General features: G+C 42.4%; 1 protein-coding gene across 3 annotated transcripts in view; it reads left to right on the top strand.

The window, feature by feature from the left end:
• The window catches only part of mamdc2a (MAM domain containing 2a), a 137,335-nt gene that overhangs the window by 68,385 nt on the left and 41,438 nt on the right, over nucleotides 1-27,512 (top strand). For all 3 annotated transcript variants that reach the window (XR_012099267.1, XM_073048522.1, XM_073048521.1), the window contains exons 6-7: nucleotides 2,965-3,218; nucleotides 19,804-19,897. Coding sequence is in view for 2 of the 3 variants with exons in the window: in XM_073048522.1 (XP_072904623.1) it covers nucleotides 2,965-3,218; nucleotides 19,804-19,897 (348 nt within the window). In the remaining variant the exon portion in view is untranslated. The remainder of the gene's footprint in view (nucleotides 1-2,964; nucleotides 3,219-19,803; nucleotides 19,898-27,512) is intronic.

Genomic DNA, 27,512 nt, shown 5'->3' on the forward strand with positions numbered 1-27,512 from the left:
CTGGTTCTTACAGCTGAACAATACCCTCTTCCCCTCATTGGTGATCTTTTTGCAGGATTGGCTAGAGGACATGCATTTAGCAAGATTGACTTGTTATACCTGCAGATACATATGGAGCCAGAGTCACTGGAACTGTGGACCATAGTGACTCACAAAGGAATATTCAGGTACCAAAGGCTTTCATTTGGCATCACCTCGGCTCCTGCACTCTTTCAGCGAGTAATGAACCAGATCCTGAGTGGGTTGACAGGGGTGCAATGCTATTTGAATGACCTACTCACCACTGGGAAAACTGAGTGTGAGCATTTACAAAACTTGGATGTTACACTACACAGACCCAAGGAATATGGGCCAAGGGGCCTGAAGGACAAGTGTGAGTTCTTACAAGCTTTGATTGAATATTTAGGCCATGTGATCAACAACTAAGGCTTTCACTAGGCACCATCAGAGGTGAGTGTAATTGTGGAGGCTCCATCATCACAGAGTGTAAGTCAATTGAGATCTTTCTTAGGACGACTAACATTCTAAGCAAAGTTTGTTCCTAACCTAGGTAGCAATTTGAAACCACTTCATGAGCTTTTAAATAAATCAGCACACTGGCAGTGGACAGATCACTGGGAAGAGGCTTTTTAATAAAGGTCAGAACAGCTTTGTCACGGTCTGAAGCACTGACCCACTTCAACCTATCATTGACCATGCAGTTGGCCTGCGACACATCACCCTATGGCATGGAGGCAGTTATCTCACACATCATTCCATCGGGTGAAGAGCATCCAATCCATTTCAACTCAAGGATATTAAGCAAGTCAGAAAGCCACTGTGTCCAAGTTGACAGTGAAAGACTCACAATTGTCTATGGAGTTAAGAAATTCCATCAATCCCTCACTGGTTGATGATTTACACTATTGGCTGATCCTTGCCCCTTGATGTCAGTTTTTGGTCCACATGTGGGTGTCCCTTCCCTGGATGCTAGTTGAATGCCATGTTGGGCTCTGTTACTATCTGCACATTAGTATGATATAAAGTACAGGAGATCCCAGCACCATGCAAGTGTTGATGGACTATCCAGACTTTCCTTAGCTATTACAGCTCCAGGATTCTTTACTGATCTTTTACTTCAAGGAAGCTCTGATAACTGTGGCACAAATCCAGAAGGGTGTATGTACTGACCCTGTTCTATGTAAAGGTAGTGGGCATGGTAAGTCAGCTGGATAGGAGAGCCAACCATAGAATTGAAACCAAGTCCAATGGAAGGAGTTCAGTCGTGGCAGGATGTTGATGATGTGGTGACCGCATTGTCATTCCTCCACCTTTAAGGAAGCAAGTGCTTGACGAGCTACATTTAGACACTGTGGCATAGTGCACATGAAAGAAAACACATGCAGCTATGTCTGGTGGCCAGGACTGGATGTAACCATTGACGAGAATGCCAAAACACATCTGAATTGTCAAAAGTGAGAAATGTTCCTCATCTTGCTCCTCTGTAGCCATGGAAATGGCCTGAAGAACCATGGCAGAAGAGTCACATCGATTTTGCAGGACGTGTAGAGGGCTAGATGCTCTTGGCCGAGGTGGACACACAGCAAATGGTCCGAAGCTTCCATCTTGAAGAATACTACATTTGAAAAATGGACTGAGGAGCTATGTTCCATCTTTAGACATTTTGGAACAGCTTGTAAGTACTCAACAGCTCGCAAGTCCTGTCTGAAAAGTCCAAGGCATTCATGGAAGCAGCACATCAAGTCAGCACCATATCATCCTGCCACTTATGGCCTTGCTGTATGATTTTTACAAGCAATGAACTTCAGTGGGAAGTGAATCCCTCAACCAGTTCTCAGCATTTTCTTGCTGACATTCCATAACACACCTTACGCCACCACCAAAATTTCTCCAGGCACTACGTTGATGAAAGGAAAGCTTCACACCTGGCTTGACCTGCTTAAACTCCCAAATACCAAACAGATTGTGGTAAATGAACAGAAAACCCAAGCAGAGAGACATGCCAAAACGCAGTACAGAAGTTTCACAGCGAGAGAGAGTAGTTGCTTGGAGCTACATCTCTGGAACAAAGTGGATACCTGCGACGGAGGTGGCACAAGTTGCTGTACACAGTTAAAACTAGAGACCACAACATCTGGAGAAGGCATATCGATCATATCCTGTTGCCCACTTCTGAGGCTAGTGAAAGCCAACACAAAATGACAAATCCAGATCCATTTGTAGAAATGGAGCAGGATTCTGAGAAAATGACTGCAGAACCTCATGTAAGATCAATGACACAGCCAGTGCTCCTCCATCACCTGTGCTTTGAGGTGCCCCTCCTGACAATACAGTACCAAAGCCAAGATCTATACATACACCACCAGAAGATAAAATCTCTTTGGTGTTATCCCCAGGTCATTGGGACCTTCACAGGAATGGGCAACCTCCAGACAGATTGAATCTATAGTTTAGTGACTAAACCTTAGCACGTGGGGCAGAATAATCTCCAGGGTTCTGTCTGGGAATAGAGACGGTCTACCCTCTTTCTCTTGTTTAGAAAAAAATATTTTTTTGTTGTGAGTTGAATTTGATGATTATTGAATGCTAATGATTCAGCTGCTGGTCTGTGTATGGGAAGGGGGAGAAACCTTTAAAATAAGGTGGAGGGGATATGTTATGTATTCATGTATAGTTCGACCCTAATGGGTTGCTATCAAGTTTACTTGTGTGTTGTGTAGTGATCGTAATGTGAGAGTATATTCAGTGTAGATGACTTACCAGCAAAATAAACAGCCACGTGTTTGTTCCTCACCTCTCTGTCTTTCATGTGTGTTACTCATGGCCACCCAGCTTCCCAGTACCATAAACATAACAAACGTTTAGATTTGAATTAAACTACTGTGCAGCACATATACTTCTGCAGACTGCTGTATGACTTATTAATATTTTGTAATCCTCTTTCCAATTGCATTGTTCATGCAGGTCACTACATGTACGTTGACTCGATTTATGCCACACATTTGCACGAAGTAGCTCAGCTGATGTCACCACTGACAATTTCTGCCCTATCTGGATGCCTGTCCTTCTTTTACCAACTTCATCGGAAACATACTACCTTCTTTGTGGTTTACACCAAGGACAGAATCGGTCATTATGAAGAGGTGTGGCGGGCAAATCATTCGACGCACAACTGGAATTTGGTCAAGGTGAATATTAAAGCTTCGCATCCATTTCAGGTGAGTCTTTTTATTACAGTGTTCCGCGTTTGACATAGTAAAGCATGCTAAGGTTCTCATTGGAACATTAACAAAGGAAATTTGAAGAAGCCACATGAAGATATATTGGGATCTTCTGGTCAGGATAGTGAGTAAGTTTTAAGGAATGATGAGGTGGAGAGGAAGAGAAATTCAGGCAAAGAAGTCTGGAGTTTATAGTCCTGCCAGCTGAGGCAGGGATATCAATGGCAGAGCAATGTGGTTTACTGTAACTGGGGTAAAATGTTTTAGTTATATCATCTGTCCTATATTAAAAGAAAGTGGGTTAAGCAAGTTGGATTACTTTGCATTGACTTAAGAACTGAATTTGAATGTGGTAAATTTATTGCCAGCTCAGTCTACCTGTGAAGTCCTCCTCACAAATGTCTGATACTGGTGTATAATTTTACTGCCATCTCAGTCTGTAACCTGGTATTGTTGTCCTTGTAGAATCATAGGTAGAGACAATGCACCTGATTCCTCCATCACATTCCTTGGATGTACTGTCCACTGGCAGGACAAACCCATCAGCGATTTTCAGCAGTGACTCTGCACCCCATGGAGTAGTGAAGTTTCCTGATGATCATCTCCTGTCCTCCCTGTGCTGATGAATCAGTACCCTTCCATGATGAAAAAATGGGAGTAGCAAAGACACAGCTTGTCTCTGGATGGGAGGATTCATTGCCCATCACAAAGACAGGCTTGGTAGCACCACCATAGGTCACGCTGGCAGATTCTTGAAGGACGTAATGTCCAAACTGAATTTGCATTTGATAATGAACAAAATAACACAAAGGACAAAGCTGCTTGACCTCATTCTTGTCAATCTATCTGTGGCAAGTGTGACTCTGCAGAACAGAATTGCCCATCTCACTTTACTTGAGGTGCCAAATTCCCATCTTCATACTGCTGACACCTTCCATTGTGTTGTGTTGGCAATAGTGGAAATGTGCATCCTCACAAGCTCTAACTTCATGTCCTAGCATGTCCTTCAGTCTGTCATAATTATCATGACAGGGGGAAATCCCTTGTTTAATAAGCAATGCAGAGAGCATGCTGGGAGCAGTGCCATACATATCAAAAAATGCGGCAGACTAGTGAAACTGCAACACTGCAAAAATAGCTTGAAGTAGTTAGCGTTTAGTAATCCTATACCAAGAGAGCAAAACAAAGCTAAATATTCCTGCTGCATCTAGTTATGAATGGCGGTAGACAATTAAACAACTAATTCAAGAATATTCCTGTTCTCAGTGATGGAACCTAACATGTGAAGGAAAAGATTAAGGCTAAAGCACATGAAACTGTGTTCATCTAGAATTCCTAAGTGAATGATCCATTTTGGAATGCTGATGAAATGGAACCCATAGATTTTACAGCACAGAAATAGCCCTTTTGGCCCAATTCATCATGGCCAACCTGTTGCCTCCCTGTACTAGTCGGTAAGCATAAAGGAGAAAACACTTCAGTGGTTGGAGAAATGTCTCATAGAAAGGAAGATGGTTGGGTTTCTTGAATGCTGATTATTACTGTGGGAATTCTTCAGGGCAGTGGTCTGAGCCCAACCATCTTGACTGCTTCATCAATGACCAGTAGTGGGGATGCTTGTGCATGGAACATTCAATTGCATTCACGTCTCAGAAATGAAGCAGCCCAAGCCTGAATGTGGGGAAAAACTGTACAACGTTCACAGATAGGTTAAGTGGCCTATGACCACCAACGACTAAAGGTTGCAGCTGATACCATCAAAAAAATCCCTTGAGTACATGCAGCAAGTTCACATCTACTCGAAGGAGAAGGGCTTTGGGTGCATAGATACATTACCACCTGCAACATTCTCTCAATGTTGCACTCCATTGAGACTTGGAACTAAATCATTGTTCTTTCATGGTCACTGAGTCTAAATTCTGGAATTCCCTATGCACGGCATTGTGGAAATATCTTTATCAGAGGGGTTACAATAATTCAAGAAGGTGGTTGACCATCACCTGCTTTACATAGGCACTGAGTTCTGGCCTAGTCAAAAAGGCTCTGAGTGGTGAATACAGTAGAGTCCTGAATTAGAGAAGAACAGAGATCTTCAAGGGTTGTAGAAAAATCTTAATAATAAGATTAATCAACAAGTCAGTTCTAATCTCATTTATATTTCTTGTACCATATAAACATTTCAAAGATTTTACAGGTTAGATGGTATATTTTTAAGGAAATATTTACCTGCTGCAAGTTAGAATATATACAACAGGCATCACAGAGTTGTTTATCTAAGTGGGCTGCAGTCTCTGGCAGCTGACTTCAACTTGAATCCACATTTTGTTTGGTGACTTGGGATTTATCCAAAACCTTTCTTTGATTTGGACTGTTTTGTCATGAATATACTGTAGACAGTCAGGGCATCATCTGCCGTAAAATGATTTAGAGTTTTGGTAATGCTAAAGGTCGAATTTTAGTATTTAGTCTGTTAGGTATTTCATATACTCCTGAGAATATTCAACCCTTGCATTTGAAAGGAGGAAGGTGCCTGTGGAAACTCAAAGGACATTTTTGTAAGCAAGGCATGAAGAATTGTCATTTGGTTCATTATACCTATCTTTGCTAAAAATGGCAGTGGGTTAAGCCCACTTCCTAACTCTTAGCTCACAACCTTGTGTTCATCAAGCAGTTACCTAGGTTTTTGCCTTCATTACACTTCCAGGCAGTGAATTCTGTATCCCCACCAATTGAAATAACTTACTTCTCGTCTCCCTCTGCCAATTCCTGTAGTTGTTGGTTCACTGCTAAAGGGGATTGGAGTTCTACATTTACCCCTTCACTATCTCTCATAATGTTAAGAAACTTAATTAAACCTCCTCTCAGTCTCCTTCGTTTCAGTGAAATAAGACATCCTTTCTTATAGCTAGACCTGCCAGCATCCTCGTAAATCTCCTTCACATCCTCTCAATGCTGTTACATTCTTCCTGTAACGTGGTGATTGGAACTGTACACAGTATTCCAAGTGCTGAATTAACATATTGTTCCATGCCCACCTGCCAAAATCATAGATCACTTCTTTGAGTGAATACAGTACAAAGCTTGTGAAATGGCTTCTACTGGAACCCACCATGTCTACAAAGGTTAGTTAAAACTACCTATCGCATCACTGGCAGCAGCCTAGCCGGCTTCAAGGATGTAGGTACAGAAATATGCCAGAAAATAGCCAGCAATATCATGAAGGATCCCACCCACCCTGCTTATGGACTGTTTGTCCCACTCCCATCAGGGAAGAGGCTGCACACAAATGCTAGACTTAAAAACAGTTACTTCCCCCGAGTTATCAGGCGACTACCACCTCCATCCATTAACCCCCACCACCACTGCATCCACATCAGCCATTCCTCTCCCTGCCCCCCAATCACCTTTCATCTCCCCATGCACTGCACTTCTTACCTACACTCCACACCACATACCTACACTGACACAGTTGGTGCACCTGGTGAAGGGTTTCGGCCCGAAACGTCGTCACTACCTCCTCCCATAGATGCTGTCTGGGCTGCTGAGTTCTGCCAGCACTTGGTGTTTCAGTTGTTATCCTACTTGTGTTTTCATGTGCCCTGGTGCTACCAAGAGGAGATCAGACGTTCCATCCCCCTTTACACACATGTACTGAAGAATGACAATAAATGACCTGGAGTCTTGAATCTTGAAACTGTGCTGGCTGAATTAAAGTCAGACTCTCATTGCAGTTGCAGGACTCGGGTGTTGTGGTCTGACCACATTTTGTGGTGCTGACTCCCAGTCAGCCAGCGTGTCGATGGAGTTAGTTTAAGGAGCCACAATGGACATGTCCATGTTGTGACACTGTTGTCTTTTTTAATGACTGATTTTGCCATTAGTATCTGGTGAAAAATGCAATTAATTCAATCAAATAACTTGGAAAGCTGTTAAATAAAAATTACATTTTGTTCAGCTCTCCTTGTCATCTTCCCTTCCTTTTGTGTCTCCCTCTATCAGCTTTTCCCTCTGTTCCTCTCTCCATGCTGAGCATCCATATATCTGCTTTTCTGCAAGTGCTCTCCCCCCATCATCGGTATGAATGAGATCCAAGCTTTCACCATTTGTAGGGTAAAGGCTGCCTTAAATCTGCAATGGATTCACTAGAATCCATCTTACATTGTTGGCCCCAAGTTATGGTCTTCCCTCTCACATGGAAACATATTCACAACAGATTTCAAAATACGAAACCCTGAGCCACTTTTTTTTCTAGAGGAACGGACTGTAGTCTGTTCAACTGTATATGCTGTCAGATTTGGCAACATTGTTTAAATAATCTAATACTAAACTCCAGTAAGTACAAGCCCAGAGCAATCAAACACTCCTCATATGTAACCCTTTCATTCCTGGGATTATTCTTGTAATCCTCCTCTGGACCCTCTTCAATGCCAGTACATCCTTTTTAAGACATGGGGCCCAAAACTGCTCACACTATTCCAAATGCGGACTGACCAATGCCCTATACAGTCTCAGTATTCCCACCCAGGGAGAATATGCAAGGGCAGAAATGAACTCGGGTCTCTGACAGTGTGACACAGTGCTCTACTAGCAGGACCACTGTTGTCACCCGCTTTATATAATGGAAATGCACATTTAACTCATCTGGCCACTGTTGTCACCCACTTTATATAATGGAAATGCACATTTAACTCATGGGGCCTAAACAATAATCAATCTGCTGTTATGCGATGCACCATCATAGCATTTTATGCTTCTATTTCAGACTTTAGTCCTTGTGATTTATTGGAGATGTGCGTGCTTTCAAGTGTATTTTAATATCTAAAATAGCACTTAAGACACAACATTCTCTGATTCCAAATGCTGATCTATCAAAGCCTGATTACTTTTTCCCCTCTCTGGAATGCGTTGAGATGTCTGCAGAGCTAGTGCCTGAGAGAACCCATCTGGTGTCCCAGTCATCTTCTCTTTGCAGTAATATATATTTACATTTCAGGTTTCTCGAAATGAAAAAATAATATTGCCATGGGAAATTAGTGGATTGTGAAATAAGAGTTTCCAGAGCGAAGGGGCAGAACTTGGACCAACTGCGTGAGATGATTAAAATGGAACAGTCCTGAAGAGAATTCTTTCCAGAAATGATTATTCCTTCAAAAGGCTTTCCCATTCAAATGAGTGTTCAGGGTGTTGGAAATGGCCCTTTGGGTACATGGAAGAATGTGAAGGCAGAGACTTCTATTTAGATTTAATTTGAGATTACTTGCGATTGGAAGGTTTTTTAGAATTTGTCAATTCAGACACTTTAAATAAACTGACGTGGACACATTTATTTATTTTGGTAACCATTAATGTATTACAGGTGTAAAGTTCTGAACTTATAAGGAATAGTTTTGCAAGGAAATGTGTTACTTTTAGCATAGAAACATCTCAAGCATAGAAACTCCCTGAAGAAGCTGCAATTTCCACCAACTCTGTTTTCTCATAACCTCATAAACAATTTACCCACTCATAAAAGTCAATTCTTCTTTCAGAGCATTCGATGTCTTAACAATCCCTTATGTAAGAATGTGCTCAACACTGAAAACTTGTTGCAAAGAATAACCTTTCCTGGCTTTAAACCTTCATAGAGTTTAGAACATCTACCTCACTTTAGGGGATATATTTTCATTCAAAGCAATACGTGGTGTAGAAACCACTACCAGAAAGGATGATGGAGGCAGAGGCCCTCAGATATTTAAGTATCTGATCTGCCTCCCAAAGTCTTATACCCGACAGGAACTAGGAAATGGTTGCAATGCTGTAATATTCTTTGATTCCATGATCTCCTGTAATCTTTTCCGGAAGATTTTGAAATGAGCCCAGTTTCTTGAATATTGCAATCAACAGGGAAATTTCCTCCTTTCTGAATCTTTTTCCTGCACTTTCTCACTGTGTCCTGACATACCCCCGTCAATGGAGCTTGATACAATAAGTGACTGGGATTCATTTTAAACACATAATTAGAACAAAACTCAAAAAACTAGAGCAAAACAGTTCTAGCGACTGCAGTGTTCTCTCTTTCAAAGCCCCAGCATTGTGGTTTCTTCCCTCTAAGCTCCATTCTCACTCATCTCCCCTCCATTTATATCTCCTTCAGAAAGATTAGCTGTGATTAACAAGCCTTCATCACCCCCACTCCCTCAGTCAGTACCAACACAATCTGTATATTTATGGTCTCATTCTATCACAGACTCACCCTCGTCACCACTCCATCTTCTCTGCATCTGAAGACAGTTTCATTCCTGGTTCTGGTGAGAGGTCATTATCCTGCATTGTTAACTCATTTCCCCTCTGTACACTGACCTGCTGAGAATTTCCAACATTTTCTCATTTCTTAACTGAGCTCTTGCCGTTATTTGGCCCTTAGCTCCGCGGGCTGTAATGTCATCGCTGACTGACAAGATTGTGTTTAAATTCTCATTCATGAGAGTTGGGTACTGCAGGTTTGGCTAATTTTCCCAATCCAGTAGACTTTTCTCCTGACCCTATTAGCCCGCATCACCCTATCTCTTTCCCCTACTAATAAATAAGTAATAGATATCGAAAACATGAGTTGTAAAGTCCTTGAGAGTGAGTCCATAGGTTATGGAATCAATTCAGTGTTGGGGTGAGTGATGTTATTCCCTCTGGTTCAAGAAACTGATGGTTGAGGTGCAATAACTGTTCCTGAACCTGGTGGTGCGGGTCTTAAATCTCCTGTACATCCTTCCAGATGGCAGCAGCAAGAAGAGAGCATGCATGCCCTGGATAGTGGGGGTCCTTGAGGATGGATGCTTGCTTTTCTATAACGATGTTCCATATATATGTGACCAGTGGTGGGTGGGAGGGCTTTACCTGTGATAGACTGAGCTATATCACAACTTTTTGTATGTTTTTTCCTTTTATGGGCATTGGTGTTTCCATACCAGGCTGTGTTGCAACCAGACAATATACATTCCACTGTGCATCCGTGAAGTTTGTCAAAGTTTTCGATGGCATGCTGAATTTGCTCAAACTTCTAAGAAAGTAGAGGCACTGCCATGCTGCCTTTGTTAGGGCCGTCATATGCTGGACAGATACTCTTAAATGATACCACAGAGGAATTTAAAGTTACTGGCCCTCTCTACCTCTGTTTCCCTGCTCAGGACTGGCTCATGGTCTTCCAGTTTCCTCCTCCTGTAGTTAATAATCAGATGTTTGTTTTTTCTGACATTGAGTGAAGTTATTATCGTGGTACCATTCAGCCAGATTTTCAATCTCCCTCCTGTATGCTGATTCATCACTACCTTTGATTTGGCCAACAACAGTGGCGTTGTCAACAAACTTACTATAAATATGGCATTTGAGCTATACTTGTCCTCACAGTCCTAAGTAATAAACCAAGTGGAGCGGGGCGGGGAGGAAGTGGGGTGTGCTGAGCACAATGCCTCGTGTGCACCTGTGCTGATGGTGATTGTGAAGATGTTGTTGCCAATCTGAATTGACTAGAGTTCACAAGTGAGGAAATCAAGGATCCAATTGCATAAGGGGGTATTGAGGCCTTGGTCTTGGAGCTTATTGATTAGTTTTGAGGGGAAGATAGTGTTCATTGCAGAGTTGTAGTTAATGAAGAGCATCCTGATAAATGAAACATTGCTGTCCAAGTCTTCCAGGGTTTAGTGAAGAGCCTATGGCAATTTGTGATGGTAGGCAAATTGGAGCAGATCCAAGTCACTTCTTAGGCAGGAATTAATGTGATCCATCACCAACATCTCAAAAGATTTCATCACAGTGGATGTAAGACAGTGAGGCAGGTTACCACATTCTTCTTGGGCACCATTATAATTGAAGCTTGTTTGAAGTAGGCAGGCACCTCAAGCTGCTAAAGATATCAGGAGCCAGTCCAGCCTGTTGAGTAGTACTTGGTCAGGTACTTTGTCTGGGTCAGTTACTCCGTAGGTTCACCCCCCGAAGGATGGTCTCACTGCCCTCAGAGTCTGAAATCACAGAGTCATTGGGTTCAGTGAAGCTGCCTCATGTCTTGGTGGTCAAACTGAGTATAAAAGGCATCTGGGAGCAAAACCTAGTTGTCACATGTGTCACTTGGTTTCAATTTGTAAGAGGTGATAACATTCAAGTCCTACCATATCTGTTGAAGATTCTTCTCTGGTCAAAGTTTGGTCCAGAATTGCCACTTCTCATGTGAGGTGGCTTTCCGTACATTGTAACTGAACCTCCTGCATTTTACTTGGCTGCCAGATCTGAACACTACTAATCTGGTCCTCAGCTGGTTGTAGATCTCTTGGTTCATCCAGGGCTTTTGGTTGGGGAAGGATTTGAATGAGTTTGTGGGGGGTGGGGACACACATCTATGACAGTTCTCTAAAGTCCATGATAACTGTGGCAATTTTGTTCAGATTCTCTGATGAATCCTTGAACATGGCCCTCTGCCTCCTGCGATCACTTCTTATCTCTGGGGCTTTGCTTTTCAGCCTCTGCCTGTGTACAGGTAGGAGAAAGACAGCCAGATGATCAAACTTCTCAAAATGCAGTCTAGGGAACAAATGGTGGGCATTTCTAATTGTAGTATTACAGTGGTCAAGTGTGTTGGGGCCCCGGAGCTGCAGGTGATATTTTTATTATTATCAGGCAGAGATTTCTTCAAACAAGCCTAGTGGAATTCCCAGCTGATGTTTTGAAAGGCATTGGGGTAGGCTGTTTCTGGTTTGCTAATTGCTGTACTCAATACCTCAAGTGCTTGCTTAACATCAGCCTTTGTCGGTGTGTAAGCTACAGTCAGGGTCATGGAAGAGAACTCTCTTGGTAAGTGGAATGCACAGAATTTAATCATTAGGTGTTCCAAACTGGGAGAACAAGAGTGCGACAAATTCGCTACATCTGAGCACCATGAAGAGTTAATCATGAATCACAAAACCCCCAATTTTTGCCTTCACTAAATTTACTGCAGGTCAATCCATGCATTAGATGAAGAATCCACTCAGGCTTGATCACAGTCTTGAGTGAACCATCTCAGTAAAACAGAGAACACTGCAATCTCTCATTTCCCTATGAAGTAGCAATCCTGTTCTTAGGGCCTTTATCTTGTTCTCCAGTAACTGTAGATTCACTATCAAGATACGGGGTAGAAGGAACTTTACACTCTGCCATTTTAGTCTGGCCTGGAGTCCTCCCTTCCAGCCATGGTGATGTAAAAATGTACACTTGAAGGTGCCTTACCTGCATTACTAAGAGTTGAGTCCACTGAGCCATCATCAGAAGATCATAACATTTTAGCTGTTTTTCAGTCACGAGGAGAAGTTACTGTAGAATGTTCCCTCTAGTCTTTAAATAGTCTTTCATTAGAGTCTTTCCTGATTGAATTAACGTTGTTTGTGGTACAGTAGCCTGTTTGCTCGTGTTTCAGCAGACATAGAGTCAGAAATAAATATGCTTAGACCAGTTAATTTTTGTCCCCTGCTCTTCAATTACTTACCCAATTTCCCTTTGAAAGCTCCAGTTGGAGTTGCTTCCAATGGGTCACTGCATTCTCAATCACAACAAGGTGCACCAGCACAGTGGGGCAGCTCCAGTAAACTGGCTCAATCCTGACATCCACTGCGCATTCTTCCTGTGATCGTGTGGGTTTCTTCAGGGTGTTCCAGTTCCCTCCCGTCTCCCAAAAATGTGCAGTTGATAGGATGACTGGTCCATTTTGCTGGGGTAAGTTGATGGAAGTATGGGGATGGGTTAGGCTATGGGTAGTGTAAAAGTAGGTGGTTGATAGTGTGTACTTGGTGGGCTGAGCAGCAACAGTATCAGAGAAGGTGGACACAGGCTTCTATCAGTCTATAACATTTCCACTCACTGCATTAAAAAATTGTTTCTTTAGCTTTGGCTCTTTCGTCGATCACCCGAAATATATGCCCTTTTTTCTGTGCCTTTTATCATTTATTTAGTCTATCAAAGCCTTTTATGATTTTTGAGGACCTTCATCCAATCTCTGCTTAAAGGAAGTCCTTGGCATCATAACGCTCTGCACATTTTCCCCAATTTGTTAATACTTCTCAGGAGAAAAATTCAAATGTGGTGACTGCGTTAAGAGGATATTAAGAGGAGTAGATTATTGGGAGTGATTTGTTGGATGGAATGCTTCCTGTCATTTTCTAGAGTTTCTTTTAATTTTATTTGATCTCGTTCCCTTTATTATTTAGTGCTTATTTTCTCTGTGTTTCTTTGATTATTCCCTTTTCTGCTATTCAATTTAATTTAGCCTTTTTGTATTGTCAGTTTCCTCAGTGACAATTTAGTCTCACGATTAGATCTGGGACTGTTGCACTTAACCAGCACTTTGAATGAGTGAAATATTGCAGAGCTCTTCATCGGAGCATTCTCAACGCTCTAGGCACTAAGTCACATGAGGACCTGTTAGGACTGGCAGTTAAATGTTTGAACAAATGAATGAGTTTAAGGAACATCGCAGAGGAGAGAGAATCAGAGAATTTCCCAGGACAAATTCCAGAGCTAATCTTGGTTGGTGAGGGGACAGCCACTAGTGATGGACCGATTAGAATGGGGAATGTGTGAGAGTTTACAAGTAAAGGAATGTAATGATTTCAGAGGGATGCTGGGCTGATGAAGTTGATGAGAAGAGTAAAGGCTGATTTATACTTGTACATATGGGCTACGCCGTAACCCTGATTTTCACTTCTGTGCAGCTCTACGCCATAGCGAGCATGGGTTGGTGTGCGCCAAAACGCTAATTGGCGGTGGGGTTTCTATGCCACTGTATTGAGTTTCTTTGTGAGAGACATGGGCAAGGAAATGCATTTCAAACATTTTCGCATGTCGGTAGGTAGATTTGATGATTTGGTTCATCTATTTCGCATCGGTGTACAGACATGGCGGAGGAGAAGCAACCGGAAATGCGTAGGAGGAAATGCGATGCTACCAAGCGGACCAATCAGTTGTTGTGGTCTGCATCGCCGCGACAGTGAGTTACTTTTCTGGGGAGGTGCACATCACCCTACAGCGTAGGGTATGGCGTAGGTACGGCTTAAGGTACGCGGTACCTACGGCATAGATGCGACACACAAGTATAAATCAGCCTTAAGAGTGAGGCAATGGAAATGTTCACCTTGAAGGACTAGAATTATACTAAGGACATCCTGGGTACTGTTCAGAAACCTGTACTTTGCCCATTTTGATTATTCTTAATCTGTGTGTACCTTCAGGAAAACCTATAATCATGCCTTGCATCTCAATTTTTCTGCCATTTATCTATTTCATACTCATTGGATATAGACACAAGCCCTTCAGCACATTATGCCCATGATGATAGCCAAATACCTCTCTATACTAATCCTTCCCCATGTAAATTATAAGAATGCTGTGATTTGTGTAGCATTTATTCCTTCTCCAGGCCATCAACACATAATCTCAGCTGTCATTTTGACTCCTTTCTATTTGATTTATTAACATTTGGAAGAGATGATAATACTTTTGTTTAAATTTTGCCTCCTGTCTTCAAAAGTAATTTAAAACACATGAAGTCTTCTGGAACAACCCAAGGATGTGGAAGGCATTTAAAAAATCTTTCTTTCTTCCACCTTTATTATTGACTTCCCGATATTATACTTTAATTCCAACCAAACAAGTTATGTTTTAAGCTATTTCCACAGTTCAAATCTAGAGTGAAATCTTTGATAAATATTTTCATTCTTTCTGCTCTTTTTCTCCTTGATTTTTCATGATTATTGTAAATCAAATATGCTAGTCTCTCAAAAAAGACAACAAAACACTCAGTAGATCGGGCAGCATCTGCAGGAGAAACATTGGCCATTTTGTATCCAGGATCCTTCATCAAAATATATTCATGCTCTATACCATAGGGAGAGTTTTATTTTGGCAACCAACAATGAGTGAAATTGAGAATATTAGTTGCTGGTTGTCCTCATTGGATTTCATACTTTTTCAGTATTCAACTGCTTCCTTTTTTGCAAGAAGGTCAAAACAGCTAAGGACTGCTGTATGAGGAGAGACTAGATCAACTAGGATTGATTTCTCAAGCATTTAAAACAAGATGGTAATAATATTTGGGCAGGGCTCTGTAGACGGGATGGGGTCGAGGGCACTTCCCCATGTGAGGTCTGCAATGAAGGGTCAGTTTTGGGTTACAAAACAGGGATTAACAATGGAGAAAGAAGAAACTACACAGAAGGATGTGAATCTCTGGAATTACCACCAGAGGGCACCATGAGGGTCCAGTCTATGAACATAGGTGAGAAAAATGTGATGCATTGGAAATGATTTTCCAGAACTTTCTCCATTTCAGCAAAGTTCCTTTGAATTAAAAGATAGCAAATGTAATCCCTTTTCTCAGGAAAGTTGAACAAGGTAAGGCAGTTAACAAAATAAAATCATTAAAACTGCCAATGCTAGAAATCTGAAATAAACCCTCAACAAATCAGGCAGCATCTGTGGAGAGAAAAACTGAATTAACAGTTCAGGACAGATAGCCTTTGTTGAAACAGTGAAAGAGAGAAAATATTAAACACGAGGAAATCTGCAGATGGTGGAAATTCAAACAACACACACAAAATGCTGGTGGAACACAGCAGACCAGGCAGCATCAATAAGGAGAAGCACTGTCGACGTTTCAGGCCGAGACCCTTCGTCAGGACTAACTGAAAGGAGGGATACTAAGAGATTTGAAAGTAGTGGGGGGAGGGGGAAATGCGAAATGATAGGAGAAGACCGGAGGGGGTGGGATGAAGCTAAGACCTGGAAAGGTGATTGGCGAAAGTGATACAGAACTGGAGAAGGGAAAGGATCATGGGATGGGAGGCCTCAGGAGAAAGAAAGGGGGAGGGGAGAGCACCAGAGGGAGATAGAGAACAGACAGGGTGATGGGCAGAGAGAGAGAAAAAAAACAAACAACTAAATATGTCAGGGATGGGGTAAGAAGGGGAGGAGGGGCATTAACGGAAATTAGAGAAGTCAATGTTCATGCCATCAGGTTGGAGGCTACCCAGCCGGTATATAAGGTGTTGTTCTTCCAACCTGAGTGTGGATTCATCTTGACAGTAGAGGAGGCCATGGATAGACATATCAGAATGGGAATGGGACATGGAATTAAAATGTGTGGCCACTGGGAGATCCTGCTTTCTCTGACAGACGGAGCATAGGTGTTCAGCGAAACGGTCTCCCAGTTTGCATCGGGTCTCACCAATATATAAAAGGCCACACCAGAAGCATCAGACGCAGTATACCACACCAGTCGACTCACAGGTGAAGTGTCGCCTCACCTGGAAGGACTGTCTGGGGCCCTGAATGGTGGTGAGGGAGGAAGTGTAAGGGCAGGTGTAGCACTTGTTCTGCTTACAAGGATAAGTGCCAGGAGGGAGATCGGTGGGAAGGGATGGGGGGGACAAGTGGACAAGGAAGTCGTGTAGGGAGCGATCCCAGCGGAAAGCAGAAAGAGGGGGGGAGGGTAAGATGTGCTTGGTAATGGGATCCTATTGGAGGTGGCGGAAGTTACGGAGAATTATACGTTGGACCTGGAGGCTGGTGGGGTCATAGGTGAGGACAAGGGGAACCCTATCCCGAGTGGGGTGGCAGGCGGATGGGGTGAGGGCAGATGTGCGGGAAATGGGAGAGATGCATTTGAGAACAGAGTTGATGGTGGAAGAAGGGAAGCCCCTTTGTTTAAAAAAGGAAGACATCTCCTTCGTCCTGGAATGAAAAGCCTCATCCTGAGAGCAGATGCGGCGGAGACGGAGGAATTGTGAGAAGGGGATGGCATTTTTGCAAGAGACAGGGTGGGAAGAGGAATAGTCCAGGTAGCTGTGAGAAGCTGTAGGCTTATAGTAGATATCAGTAGATAAGCTGTCTCCAGAGATGGAGACAGAAGATCAAGAAAGAGGAGGGAGGTGTCGGAAATGGACCAGGTAAATTTGAGGGCAGGATGAAAATTGGAGGCAAAGTTAATGAAGTCAATGAGCTCAGCATACGTGCAGGAGACAGCGCCAATGCAGTCGTTGATGTAGCGAAGGAAAAGAGGGGGACAGATACCCGTATAGACTTGGAACATGGACTGTTCCACAAAGCCAACAAAAAGGCAGGCATAATTGGGACCCATGCGGGTACCCATGGCTACACCCTTGGTTTGGAGGAAGTGGGTGGAGCCAAAGGAGAAATTATTGAGAGTAAGAACTAATTCCACTAGACGGAGGAGAGTGGTGGTAGAGGGGAATTGGTTAGGTATGGAATCCAAAACATTGACTTCTCTAACTTCCGTTAATGCCCCTCCTCCCCTTCTTACCCCATCCCTGACATATTGTTTGTTTTTTTTCTCTTTCTCTGTCCATCACCCTGCCTGTTCTCCATCTCCCTCTGGTGCTCCCCCCTCCCCCTTTCTTTCTCCCGAGGCCTCCCATCCCATGATCCTTTCCCTTCTCCAAGAGAGAAAATATATTGGTTTTCAGTAGTAGAGAAGGTGGGTAAGGAATGGGCACAAGAAAAAGAATATCTCTGAGACTAAATTACTTAATCTGGCAGCTAGAAGTACATTTTGTTGTTTCTGTTGCTAATAGCAGGGCTGTCTCTGCTAATGGAGACAGGCTAGTTGATTGGAAGGTAAGGACAAGGGAATACTATTTTTATTCTGTTGAGGAGAGGGGGTGAGAGTAGAGATTTGGAAATGAGACTCAGCTGTGGTGTTGGAAAATCTGTCCATAGTTAAAGGGAAAAGAAGAAGACAATTCAAAGGCATCTGTGTGGAGTATTTTGTCATCAGAGTAGATAGACGAACTAGAAGAATGGATGAGATGTAATCAGGGCTCTGTCCACAATGATAAGGGGAAACCATGGTTCAGGAGGAAAGAAGGTACGGTACTTTAAAAACAAACGCCTGTGCAGGAAGTCTCATTATCAGAGCAAATATGACAGAAGAGCTGAAAAGTAATTAGCCCAGTGTCAATTGACAGGATTCTATTAGAGTAATTAATAAAGTGATTGAGGTAGGATATAACAAGCTCGTCATTGTGAGAAATCACATAAGGAACTTACGTTCCACAGTTCTAGAATGTAGTTAGTAGTGTAAATAAGTGATGTAATGGGTTTGGATTTTCAGAAACCATTAGAAAAGGGGCCTCACATATATTTTCCTAAATGAAGTTAGGATCCATGGAATTGGGAATGATGCAATGGCATTGATTAAGAATTGGTTAATGATGGAGAACAGTGTGGAAAGAAATAGCTTGTATGCAGCTTAGCAGACTGATGGAGTGTTTCAAGGGTCATTGATTGGCATTCAGCTTTTTACAATTCATATGGAACAGGGATTGCATATCCAGCCGCTGGGAACATGTTCTGTTAGGAGGGTGCAAAGAGTTTGTTTGGGAATTCTAATGGGCTTTATGATTTGGCAAGAATGAGGCATGTGTATGAAAGTGTCCACTTTGTCATGAAGAATGAAAGCTCGGGAAAACGTAAACTATTAGCAAATATCATTATCTAGACCAGGGTTTCCCAACCTCTTTTATGCCATGGACCCCTACCACTAACTGAGCGTTCCAAGGACCACAGGTTGGGAACCCCTGATCTAGACAAAATCAGGACTTTATTGATCAATGATCTTGGCCTGAAATGTTGAATCTGTTCATTTCCAAAGCTGCTGCCTGACCTGCTGAGTGCCTGCAGCATTTTGTGTATGTTGCTCCGGATTTCCAGCATTTGTATAATCTCTTAATGTTTATCATTGTCCAGATATCTCTACGAGGGATCTGTGCTCACATTCCACAGAAAATCCATGATGCTGGTGCAGTCAGTAAAACAAATAGCACATGCTTTGTGGTGAGGGGTTTGGCCATTAATTGAAAATATGTGAAAAACCCTGCTGATATACTTTGAGTTGGGCTGTTTGCTTGAAGAAGGATGGCAACATGAGGGAGAGCAGTGTACATTCAGCAGAGGTTTTTCTGGGATGAACAAATAACATAATAAAGTTGGATACAGCATTATGAGCCTATATTCTCTTAAGCCAAGAAATCAAAGTGATCTTATTGAAGTGTATAAATGTTCTTGGCACGCAGCTGTGAGAGAGTTTTCCTTGGCTAATAATCTAGAAGTAAAAGATATTTCTTCCCATCTCATTCAGCATAGAGATGAGGAGAAATTTCTTACAATAAAATGTTGTGAATATTCTGTGCAATTTCCTTCTCTAGAGGGATGAGTATGCTTGGGTAATAGTTTCAAGAATTCGACCGACAGGTTATGGTTACTAAGGAAATTAAGAGATGAAGGGTTTGAATTGGAGAGTGGAGACATGAGGGAATTTAGATGCGGTAATCTGATTCAAAATGCAAAGTGCAGAGGAACTTCGCAGGTCAGGCAGCATTTGGGGAGCCAGCAGGATGGTTGTTCTTTCAGGTTGAGACCCTGTATCAGTCTTGATATAAAAATTGGCTATAATCTTTCTGAACGATGGATCAGGCTTGAAAGACCAAATGGCCTGCTCCTGCTCCTTTTTCTAGTACACTTATATCATTTTGTTCAAGGTTGCATAATAGAACATATTTTTCTTTTTCAGATGGTGTTTGAAGTCGCCTTCAGCAGCATGACTGACGGCTATGTTGCACTGGATGATGTTTCGTTCTCTCCACATTTCTGCAACAATGAAACAGGTAAGATATCCTTCTTCTTAATGGTAGGTTGCAAATGAGATGGTAGTTTGCATATCCCACAGAGACGTTTTGCATGGACAGCTACCTTCAACAATGGAAAGAACTTGCAAACAGCATCAACAGTTCACGTTGCTCAACATTGACTAGAGGAACTTTTAGAACAACAATAGACTATCAATATTGTGTCCAATAAATGGGTAGCTGTACCTTGATTAGCAGAGTCTTCTTTCCTTCTTTAATTAATGATTTTCCCCCAGTGTAATCCTGAGACACAAAGAATTCTAAAAGTCTAGAACTTGGTTCCTGGTCACCAAATTGAAGATAGCAACATGTGGAGTGGAAGTGGTGGATGTAATGGAGTGGATTGATTGGGAAGTTGGTGAAACCAGCCTGAATCCATTCCAGTTCTATAACCACACCCTGTCACTGCTGATGTCAGTTATTGGACCTGTGATATAACTAAATATTCTGGAAGTAACCCAGCTGCTCAGCCAGCATTCATGGAGAGGGGAGCAGAGTTAATATTTTGTACTAAAATGTAAGAAATAGTAGGCCATTTGTCCCCATTAACATTGGAACACTTTAACCCCTTACCCTTTGATCTCTAAGAAGCTGCTAATTAGTCCTAAAAGTACACAGTGACTAACCTTCCACACCACACTTGGAAGATTCAAGATTCACTTCTCTCTGAGTGAAGAAATTTATTCTCATTTCTTCCCTGAATTGAATTAAATTGGCTTTATTCAATTCAACTCTATGTTAAGATGATGAACACTGCGTATTGATCTTTTCCCTCTACCACAGGAAGGATATAATTGCAAAAGTGACAAAGGTTCACCAACGTGATTCTTGGGGGCAAAGTTTGTTATATGAGAGGAAATCAACCAGCCTTCAACAATACTGTCTACAGTTTAGAATTATTATAGATTATCTTATTTGTTACTGGATGTGACAGGGTAAAGGCTAAGATGATGTTTCCCTGACAGGGCCTGAAGACCGATGGTTTGAGATGTGTCTATTTTAACGCAAGGAACATTGTTAACAAAGCGGTTGAGCTTAGACCGTGGATCAGTACTTGGAGCTATAATGTGGTGGCCATTACAGAGACTTGGATGGCTCAGGGACAAGAATGGTTACTTCATGTGCTGGCTTTTAGATGTTTCAGAAAGGACAGGGAGGGAGGCAAAAGAGGTGGGGGTGTGGCACTGTCAATCAGAGATAGTATCACGGCTGCAGAAAAGGTGGACGTCATGGAGGGATTGTCTATGGAGTCTCTGTGGGTGGAGGTTAGGTACAGGAAGGGGTCAATAAGTCTACTGGGTGTTTTTTATAGACCGCCCAATAGTAACAGGGATATCGAGGAGCAGTTAGGGAAACAGATCCTGGGAAGGTTTAATAATAACAGAGCTCTCATGGTGGGAGATTTTAATTTCCAAAATATCGATTGGCACCTCCCTGGAACAAGGGGTTTAGATGGGGTGAAGTTTGTTGGGTGTGTTCAGGAAGGTTTCTTGACGCAATATGTAGATAAGCCTACAAGAGGAGAGACTGTACTTGTTCTGGTATTCGGAAATGAACCTGGTCAGGTATCAGATCTCTCAGTGGGAGACCATTTTAGAGATAGTGATCATAATTCTATCTCCTTTACAATAGCGTTGGAGAGGGATAGGAACAGACAGGTTAGAAAAGTGGTTAATTGGAGTAAGGGGAATTATGAGGCTTTCGGGCATGAACTTGGAAGCTTAAATTGGGAACACATATTCTCAGGGAAAGGTACGGAAGAAATGTGGCAAATGTTCAGGGGATATTTGTGTGGAGTTCTGCATAGGTACGTTCCAATGAGACAGGGAAGTTATGGTAGGGTACAGGAACCGTGGTGTACAAAATGTGCAGTAAATCTAGTCAAGTAGAAAAGAAAAGCTTATGAAAGGTTCAGAGAGCTAGATAATGTTAGAGATCTAGAAGATTATAAGGCTAACAGGAAGGAGCTTAAGAAGGAAATTAGGAGAGCCAGAAGGAGCCACGAGAAGGCCTTGGCGAGCAGGATTAAGGAAAACCCCAAGGCATTCTACAAGTATGTGAAGAGAAAGAGGATAAGATGTGAAAAAATTGGACCTATCAAGTGTGACAGAGGAAAAGTGTGTATGGAACCGGAGGAAATAGCAGAGGTACGTAATGAATACTTCAGTATTCACTATGGAAAAGGATTTTGGTGATTGTAGTGATGACTTGCAGCAGATTGAAAAGCTTGAGCATGTAGATATTAAGAAAGAGGATGTGCTGGAGCTTTTGGAAAGCATTAAGTTGGATAAGTTTCCGGGACTGGATGAGATGTACCCCAGGCTACTGTGGGAGGCGAGGGAGGAGATTGCTGAGCCTCTGGCGATGACCTTTGCATCATCAATGGAGACAGGAGAGGTTCTGGAGGATTGGAAGGTTGCAGATGTTGTTCCCTTATTCAAGAAAGGGAGTAGAGATAGCCCAGGAAATTATAGACCAGTGAATCTTACTTTAGTGGTTGGTAAGTTGATGGAGAAGATCCTGAGAGGCAGGATTTAAGAAAAATTGGAGAGGTATAATATGATTAGGAATAGTCAGCATGGCTTTGTCAAAGGCAGGTTGTGCCTTACGAGACTGATTTAATTTTTTGAGGATGTGACTAAACACGTTGATGAAGGAAGAGCAGTAGTGTATATGGATTTCAGCAAGGCATTTAATAAGGTACCCCATGCAAGACTTATTGAGAAAGTAAGGAGGCATGGGATCCAAGGGGACATTGCTTTGTTGATCCAGAAATGGCTTGCCCACAGAAGGCAAAGAGTGGTTGCAGACAGGTCATAATCTGCATGGAGGTCAGTGACCAGTGGTGTACCTCAGGGATCTGTTCTGGGACCCTTTCTCTTCGTGATTTTTGTAAGTGACCTGGATGAGGAAGTGGAGGGTTGGGTTAGCAAGTTTGCTGATGACACAAAGGTTGGAGGTGTTGTGGATAGTGTGGAGGGCAGTCAGAGGTTACAGCGGGACATTGATAGGATGCAAAACTGGGTTGAGAAGTAGCAGATGGAGTTCAACCCAGATAAGTGTGATGGCAGAATATAGTATTAATGGTAAGACTCTTGGCAGTGTGGAGGATCAGAGGGATCTTGGGGTCCGAGTCCATAGAACGTTCAAAGCAGCTGTGCAGTTTGACTCTGTGGTTAAGAAGGTGTACGGTGTATTGGCCTTCATCAATCATGGAATTGAATTTAGGAGCCAAGAGGTAATGTTGCAGCTATATAGGACCCTGATCAGACTCCACTTGGAGTACTGTGCTCAGTTCCGGTTGCCTCACTACAGGAAGGATGTGGAAGCCATAGAAAGGGTGCAGAGGAGATTTACAAGGATGTTGCCTGGATGGGGGAGCATTCCTTATGAGAACAGGTTGAGTGAACTCAGCCTTTTCTCCTTGGGGTGACAGAGGATGAGAGGAGACCTGATAGAGGTGTATAAGATGATGAGGGGCATTGATTGCGTGGATAGTCAGAGGCTTTTTCCCAGGGCTGAAATGGCTGCCACAAGATTGCACAGGTTTAAGGTGCTTGGGAGTAGATACAGAGGAGATGTCAGGGTTAAGTTTTTTTACGCAGAGTGTGGTGAGTGCGTGGAATGGGCTGCCGGCAATGGTAGTGGAGGCAGATATGATAGGGTCTTTTAAGAGACTTTTAGACAGGTACATGGAACTTAGTCAAATAGAGGACTATAGGTAAGCCTAGTAATTTCTAAGGTAAGGACATGTTCAGCATAACTTCGTGGGCCGAAGGGCCTGTATTGTGCTGTAGGTTTTCTATATTTCTATGTTTCTAAAGAGGTTCTTGCATATGCATACCCTTTTTTCTCCTTATTTTGTTGGCTATATCCATATCTGAGTAGGCCTGTACTCTTCGGAATCCACTTCACTGGACAAGCTTTTCATCCCATACTGAATATTTCCTTCTTTGGATAATCACAAGTTCTTTTTGACCGTGGCATGAAAGCTGACACACTTTATTATCAATTTGTGCTTATTCCCACAAATTACCTCACCAGAAATGGAATTATTATTATGTACAAAAGGCACAAGATGTTCTTACTATTTTTTATCTGCTATTGTTTTCCATTCAATAAACTCAACCAAACTGATAACATTTGCCACAATGAGAACCCACTTAGATTAATTCAGCAAAGATATGCCCATTCACCCCAGTTGTGCTAGATGACTTGGCGACAAATGAAGAAAGAATTTTCTTGTTAATCTGTCCTTTTTTTATAAACAACTTGCTAGGCATTGTTTTACCATCAAATTTGATCCATTCTGTCCTTCTACTGCACAGAGTACATGATGTAAAGTCTTTCTCTTGTTGTTGATCCATAGTTTATCTGTTCACTCATGCTTCAGCACTTCATTAGTTTTGAAAACCTCAAGTTATTCTGCAATTACAGGAGAATGTTTGCTAGAAGCAAAAGAGATGTTCAAAAGTCAGTTCACCAACATCTCTTCAAGAGTAATTAAGTATCGACAAGTCCAGCATTTATTGCCTATTCTTAATTATTCTTGAGAACATGATGGTGAACTATCTTCTTGAACATCTAAAATCTTTGGGTAACCATATGATATAGGAACAGTATTAGGCCACTTGGCCCATTGAGTTTGCGCTGTTTGATCATGGTTGATCCATTTCCCTCTCAACCCCATTCACTTGCCTTCTCCCCATAACTTTCATGCCCTGACTTAACAAGAATCTGTCATCCTCCACCTTTAATACATCCAATGACCTGGCTTCTTCAGCTGCCTGTGGCAATGAATTTGACAAATTGATCACTCTCTGGCTAAAGAAATTCCTCCCCACCTGAATTTTAAATGGATGTCCCTCTATTCTAAGATTGTGCCCTCTGGTCCTAGATTTCCCTGCTACAGGAAACATCCTCTCCACACTCACTCCATCTGGTCCTTTCAACATTCAATAGGTTTCAATGAGATCCCTCCTCATTCTTCCAAATTCCAGTGAGTGCAGGCTCAAAGCGATCAAACACTTCTCATATGATAAGCTTTTCAATTCCTGAACAATTTTTGTGAACCTCCTTTGATTTCTCTCCAATGTCAGCACATCCTTTCTTTGATGAGGCCCAAAACTGCTCATGATACTCCAAGTGAGGCCTCACCAGTGCTTTATAAAGCTTTGGTGTTACATCCGTGCTTATACATTCTCGATCTCTCGATACGAACACTAACATTGCACTTGCTTTCCTCACCTGCCAGTTAACCTTTAGGGAATCCTGCATGAGGAATCCTAGGTCTCTTTGCATCTTGGATTTTTTTTATTTTCTCCCTGTTTAGAAAATACTGTACACTTTTATTCCTTTTACTGAAGTGTATAACTATAAATTTCCTGACACTGTTATCCATCTGCCATTTCTTCGTCCATTCTCATCATCTGTCTAAGTCTTTCTGCAGCCATCCTGCTTCCTCAACACTATCTGACCCTCCACCTAGCCTCAAACTCGGTGACAAAGCCATCAATTCTGTCATCCAAATCATTGACGTACAAAGTAAGAAGAAGCCATCCCACCACTGACTCCTGTGGAACACCATTAGTCACCAGCAGCCAGTTAGAAAAGGCTCCATTTATTCCCATTCTTTGCCTCCTGCCAACCAGCCAATATCCTAACTGTAATATCATGATCTCTTATTTTGCTGAGCAGCCTCATGTGCAGCACCTTTTCCAAGGCCTCCAGAACGTCGAAGTATGACATCCACTGATTGCCCTTTGTCTATCCTGCTTGTTCTTTCCTCAAAGAATTCCAACAGGTTGGTCAGGAATGATTTTCCCTTCAGGAAAACATACTGACTTTGGCCTATATTACCATGTGCCTCTCAGTATCCTGGAATCTCATCCTTGACAATTGACTCCAACATCTTCCCAACCACTGAGGTCAGGCTAACAACCAGCCTATAATTTCTTCTGCCTCTCTCCCTTCTTGAAGAGTGGAGTGATATTTGTAAATTTCCAGTCCTCTAGAACCATTCCAGAATCTAGTGATTCTTGAAAGACCATTACTAATGCCTCCATAATCTCTTCAGCTACCTCTTTCAAAACCGTGTGGTGTAGTCCATCTGGTCCGGGTGACTTGTGTACCTTCAGACCTTTTAGATTCCAAAGCACCTTCTCCCTAGTAATAGCAACTGCTCTTACTTCAGTCCGCTGACACAGTCGAACTTCTGGCACACTGCTAGTGCCTTCTGCAGTGAAGACTGATGCAAAATACTTATTCAGTTTGTCTACCATTTCCTTGTCTCCCATTACTCCCTCCTCAGTGTCATTTTCTAGTGGTTGGATACCTACTCTTTATATAAACATCTGAAACAAAACTTGGTATCCTATTTAATGTTTTTGGCTAGCTTACCGTCGTATTTTATCTTTTTGCTCCTTGTGGCTTTTTTAGTTGCCTTCTGGTTTTTAAAAGCTTCCTAATTGTCTAACTTCCCACTAATTTTTGCTCTATTATATGTCCTCTCATTTGCTTTTATGTTGTCTTTGACTTGCTTTGTCAGCTGCAGTATTGTCATCCTGCCTTTAGAATATTTCATTGGGATGTACCCACCCTGCGCCTTCCAAACTGCTTCCCAAAACTCCAGCCATTCCTTCTCTGCTGTCACTGCTGCCAGTGTGTCCTTTCAATCAACTTTAGCCAGCTCTTCTCTCATGCCTCTGTAATTCCCTTCATTCCATTGTTACGTAACCTCGTAACCAGGTAACTTACCAGCAAAGATAGCGGGATCAGCTGAGTCGGATGCTACTATTTTCAAATGTTTTATTCAAAAAGGGGCACAAACGTATGGTTAAAACAAAACATTCAGATCATATACATCGTCAAAACTCAATCTAAAACACCGGTGTAATAATAATCAATCAGAAATAAGCTCTATAGTTGTCTAGGGGATAATACTGAGTCCAATTGAAATATAAAGAGTCACTCAGAAGTTTGCAGGCTTTTCCCTTTTGGGAACCGCTGGGGTTTCATGTTGTGGAGAGAGAGATGGTTGAGAAAGGATAAACACTTGCCCGTTGTCTTTACAGAGCAAATCCTTGGAATCAGGGGAGCAGTCTTCCGATGTCTTCCGATGGTTCCAGCCACAGATTCAAAAGTTGGAATCTAACGCACGTGGCTTCCTTCAAAATGGCTTCCCGCTCCCACGGGAATCGGTATCGTGCTTCCTTGGTGTCTCCTTGGTGCGTCTGAGGGTTGTCCCCCCCCCCTCAGACCCTCCTTTATACTTCTTCACGGGATCGCAGGTGTCCAATCAGGTTGCAGGTGATGCGATCTCTCGCTCAACCAGCCCACTTTGCCCGAGGGCTTTTCACGTGGTCTCCATGAGACAATAGTCAATGTCGCCTTTATTCTGCTTCTCGGGAGAACATGGTCTTCCGCACGTCTCCCTCTCTCTCTTTCCCATTTCCTGTGTCTATTCAGCACGTCTCTCTCTCTCTTGGGTCAGTTGACCCCCCCTTGACTAGGGCTCTTGCGATTCTCACAAAGGAGGGGGCCGAGGTCATAACACCATTGTAATACTGATACATTTGACTTTAGGTCTGTCTCT

This window comes from Hemitrygon akajei, chromosome 6 (assembly GCF_048418815.1).
Source record: "Hemitrygon akajei chromosome 6, sHemAka1.3, whole genome shotgun sequence".
Taxonomy (NCBI): domain Eukaryota; kingdom Metazoa; phylum Chordata; class Chondrichthyes; order Myliobatiformes; family Dasyatidae; genus Hemitrygon; species Hemitrygon akajei.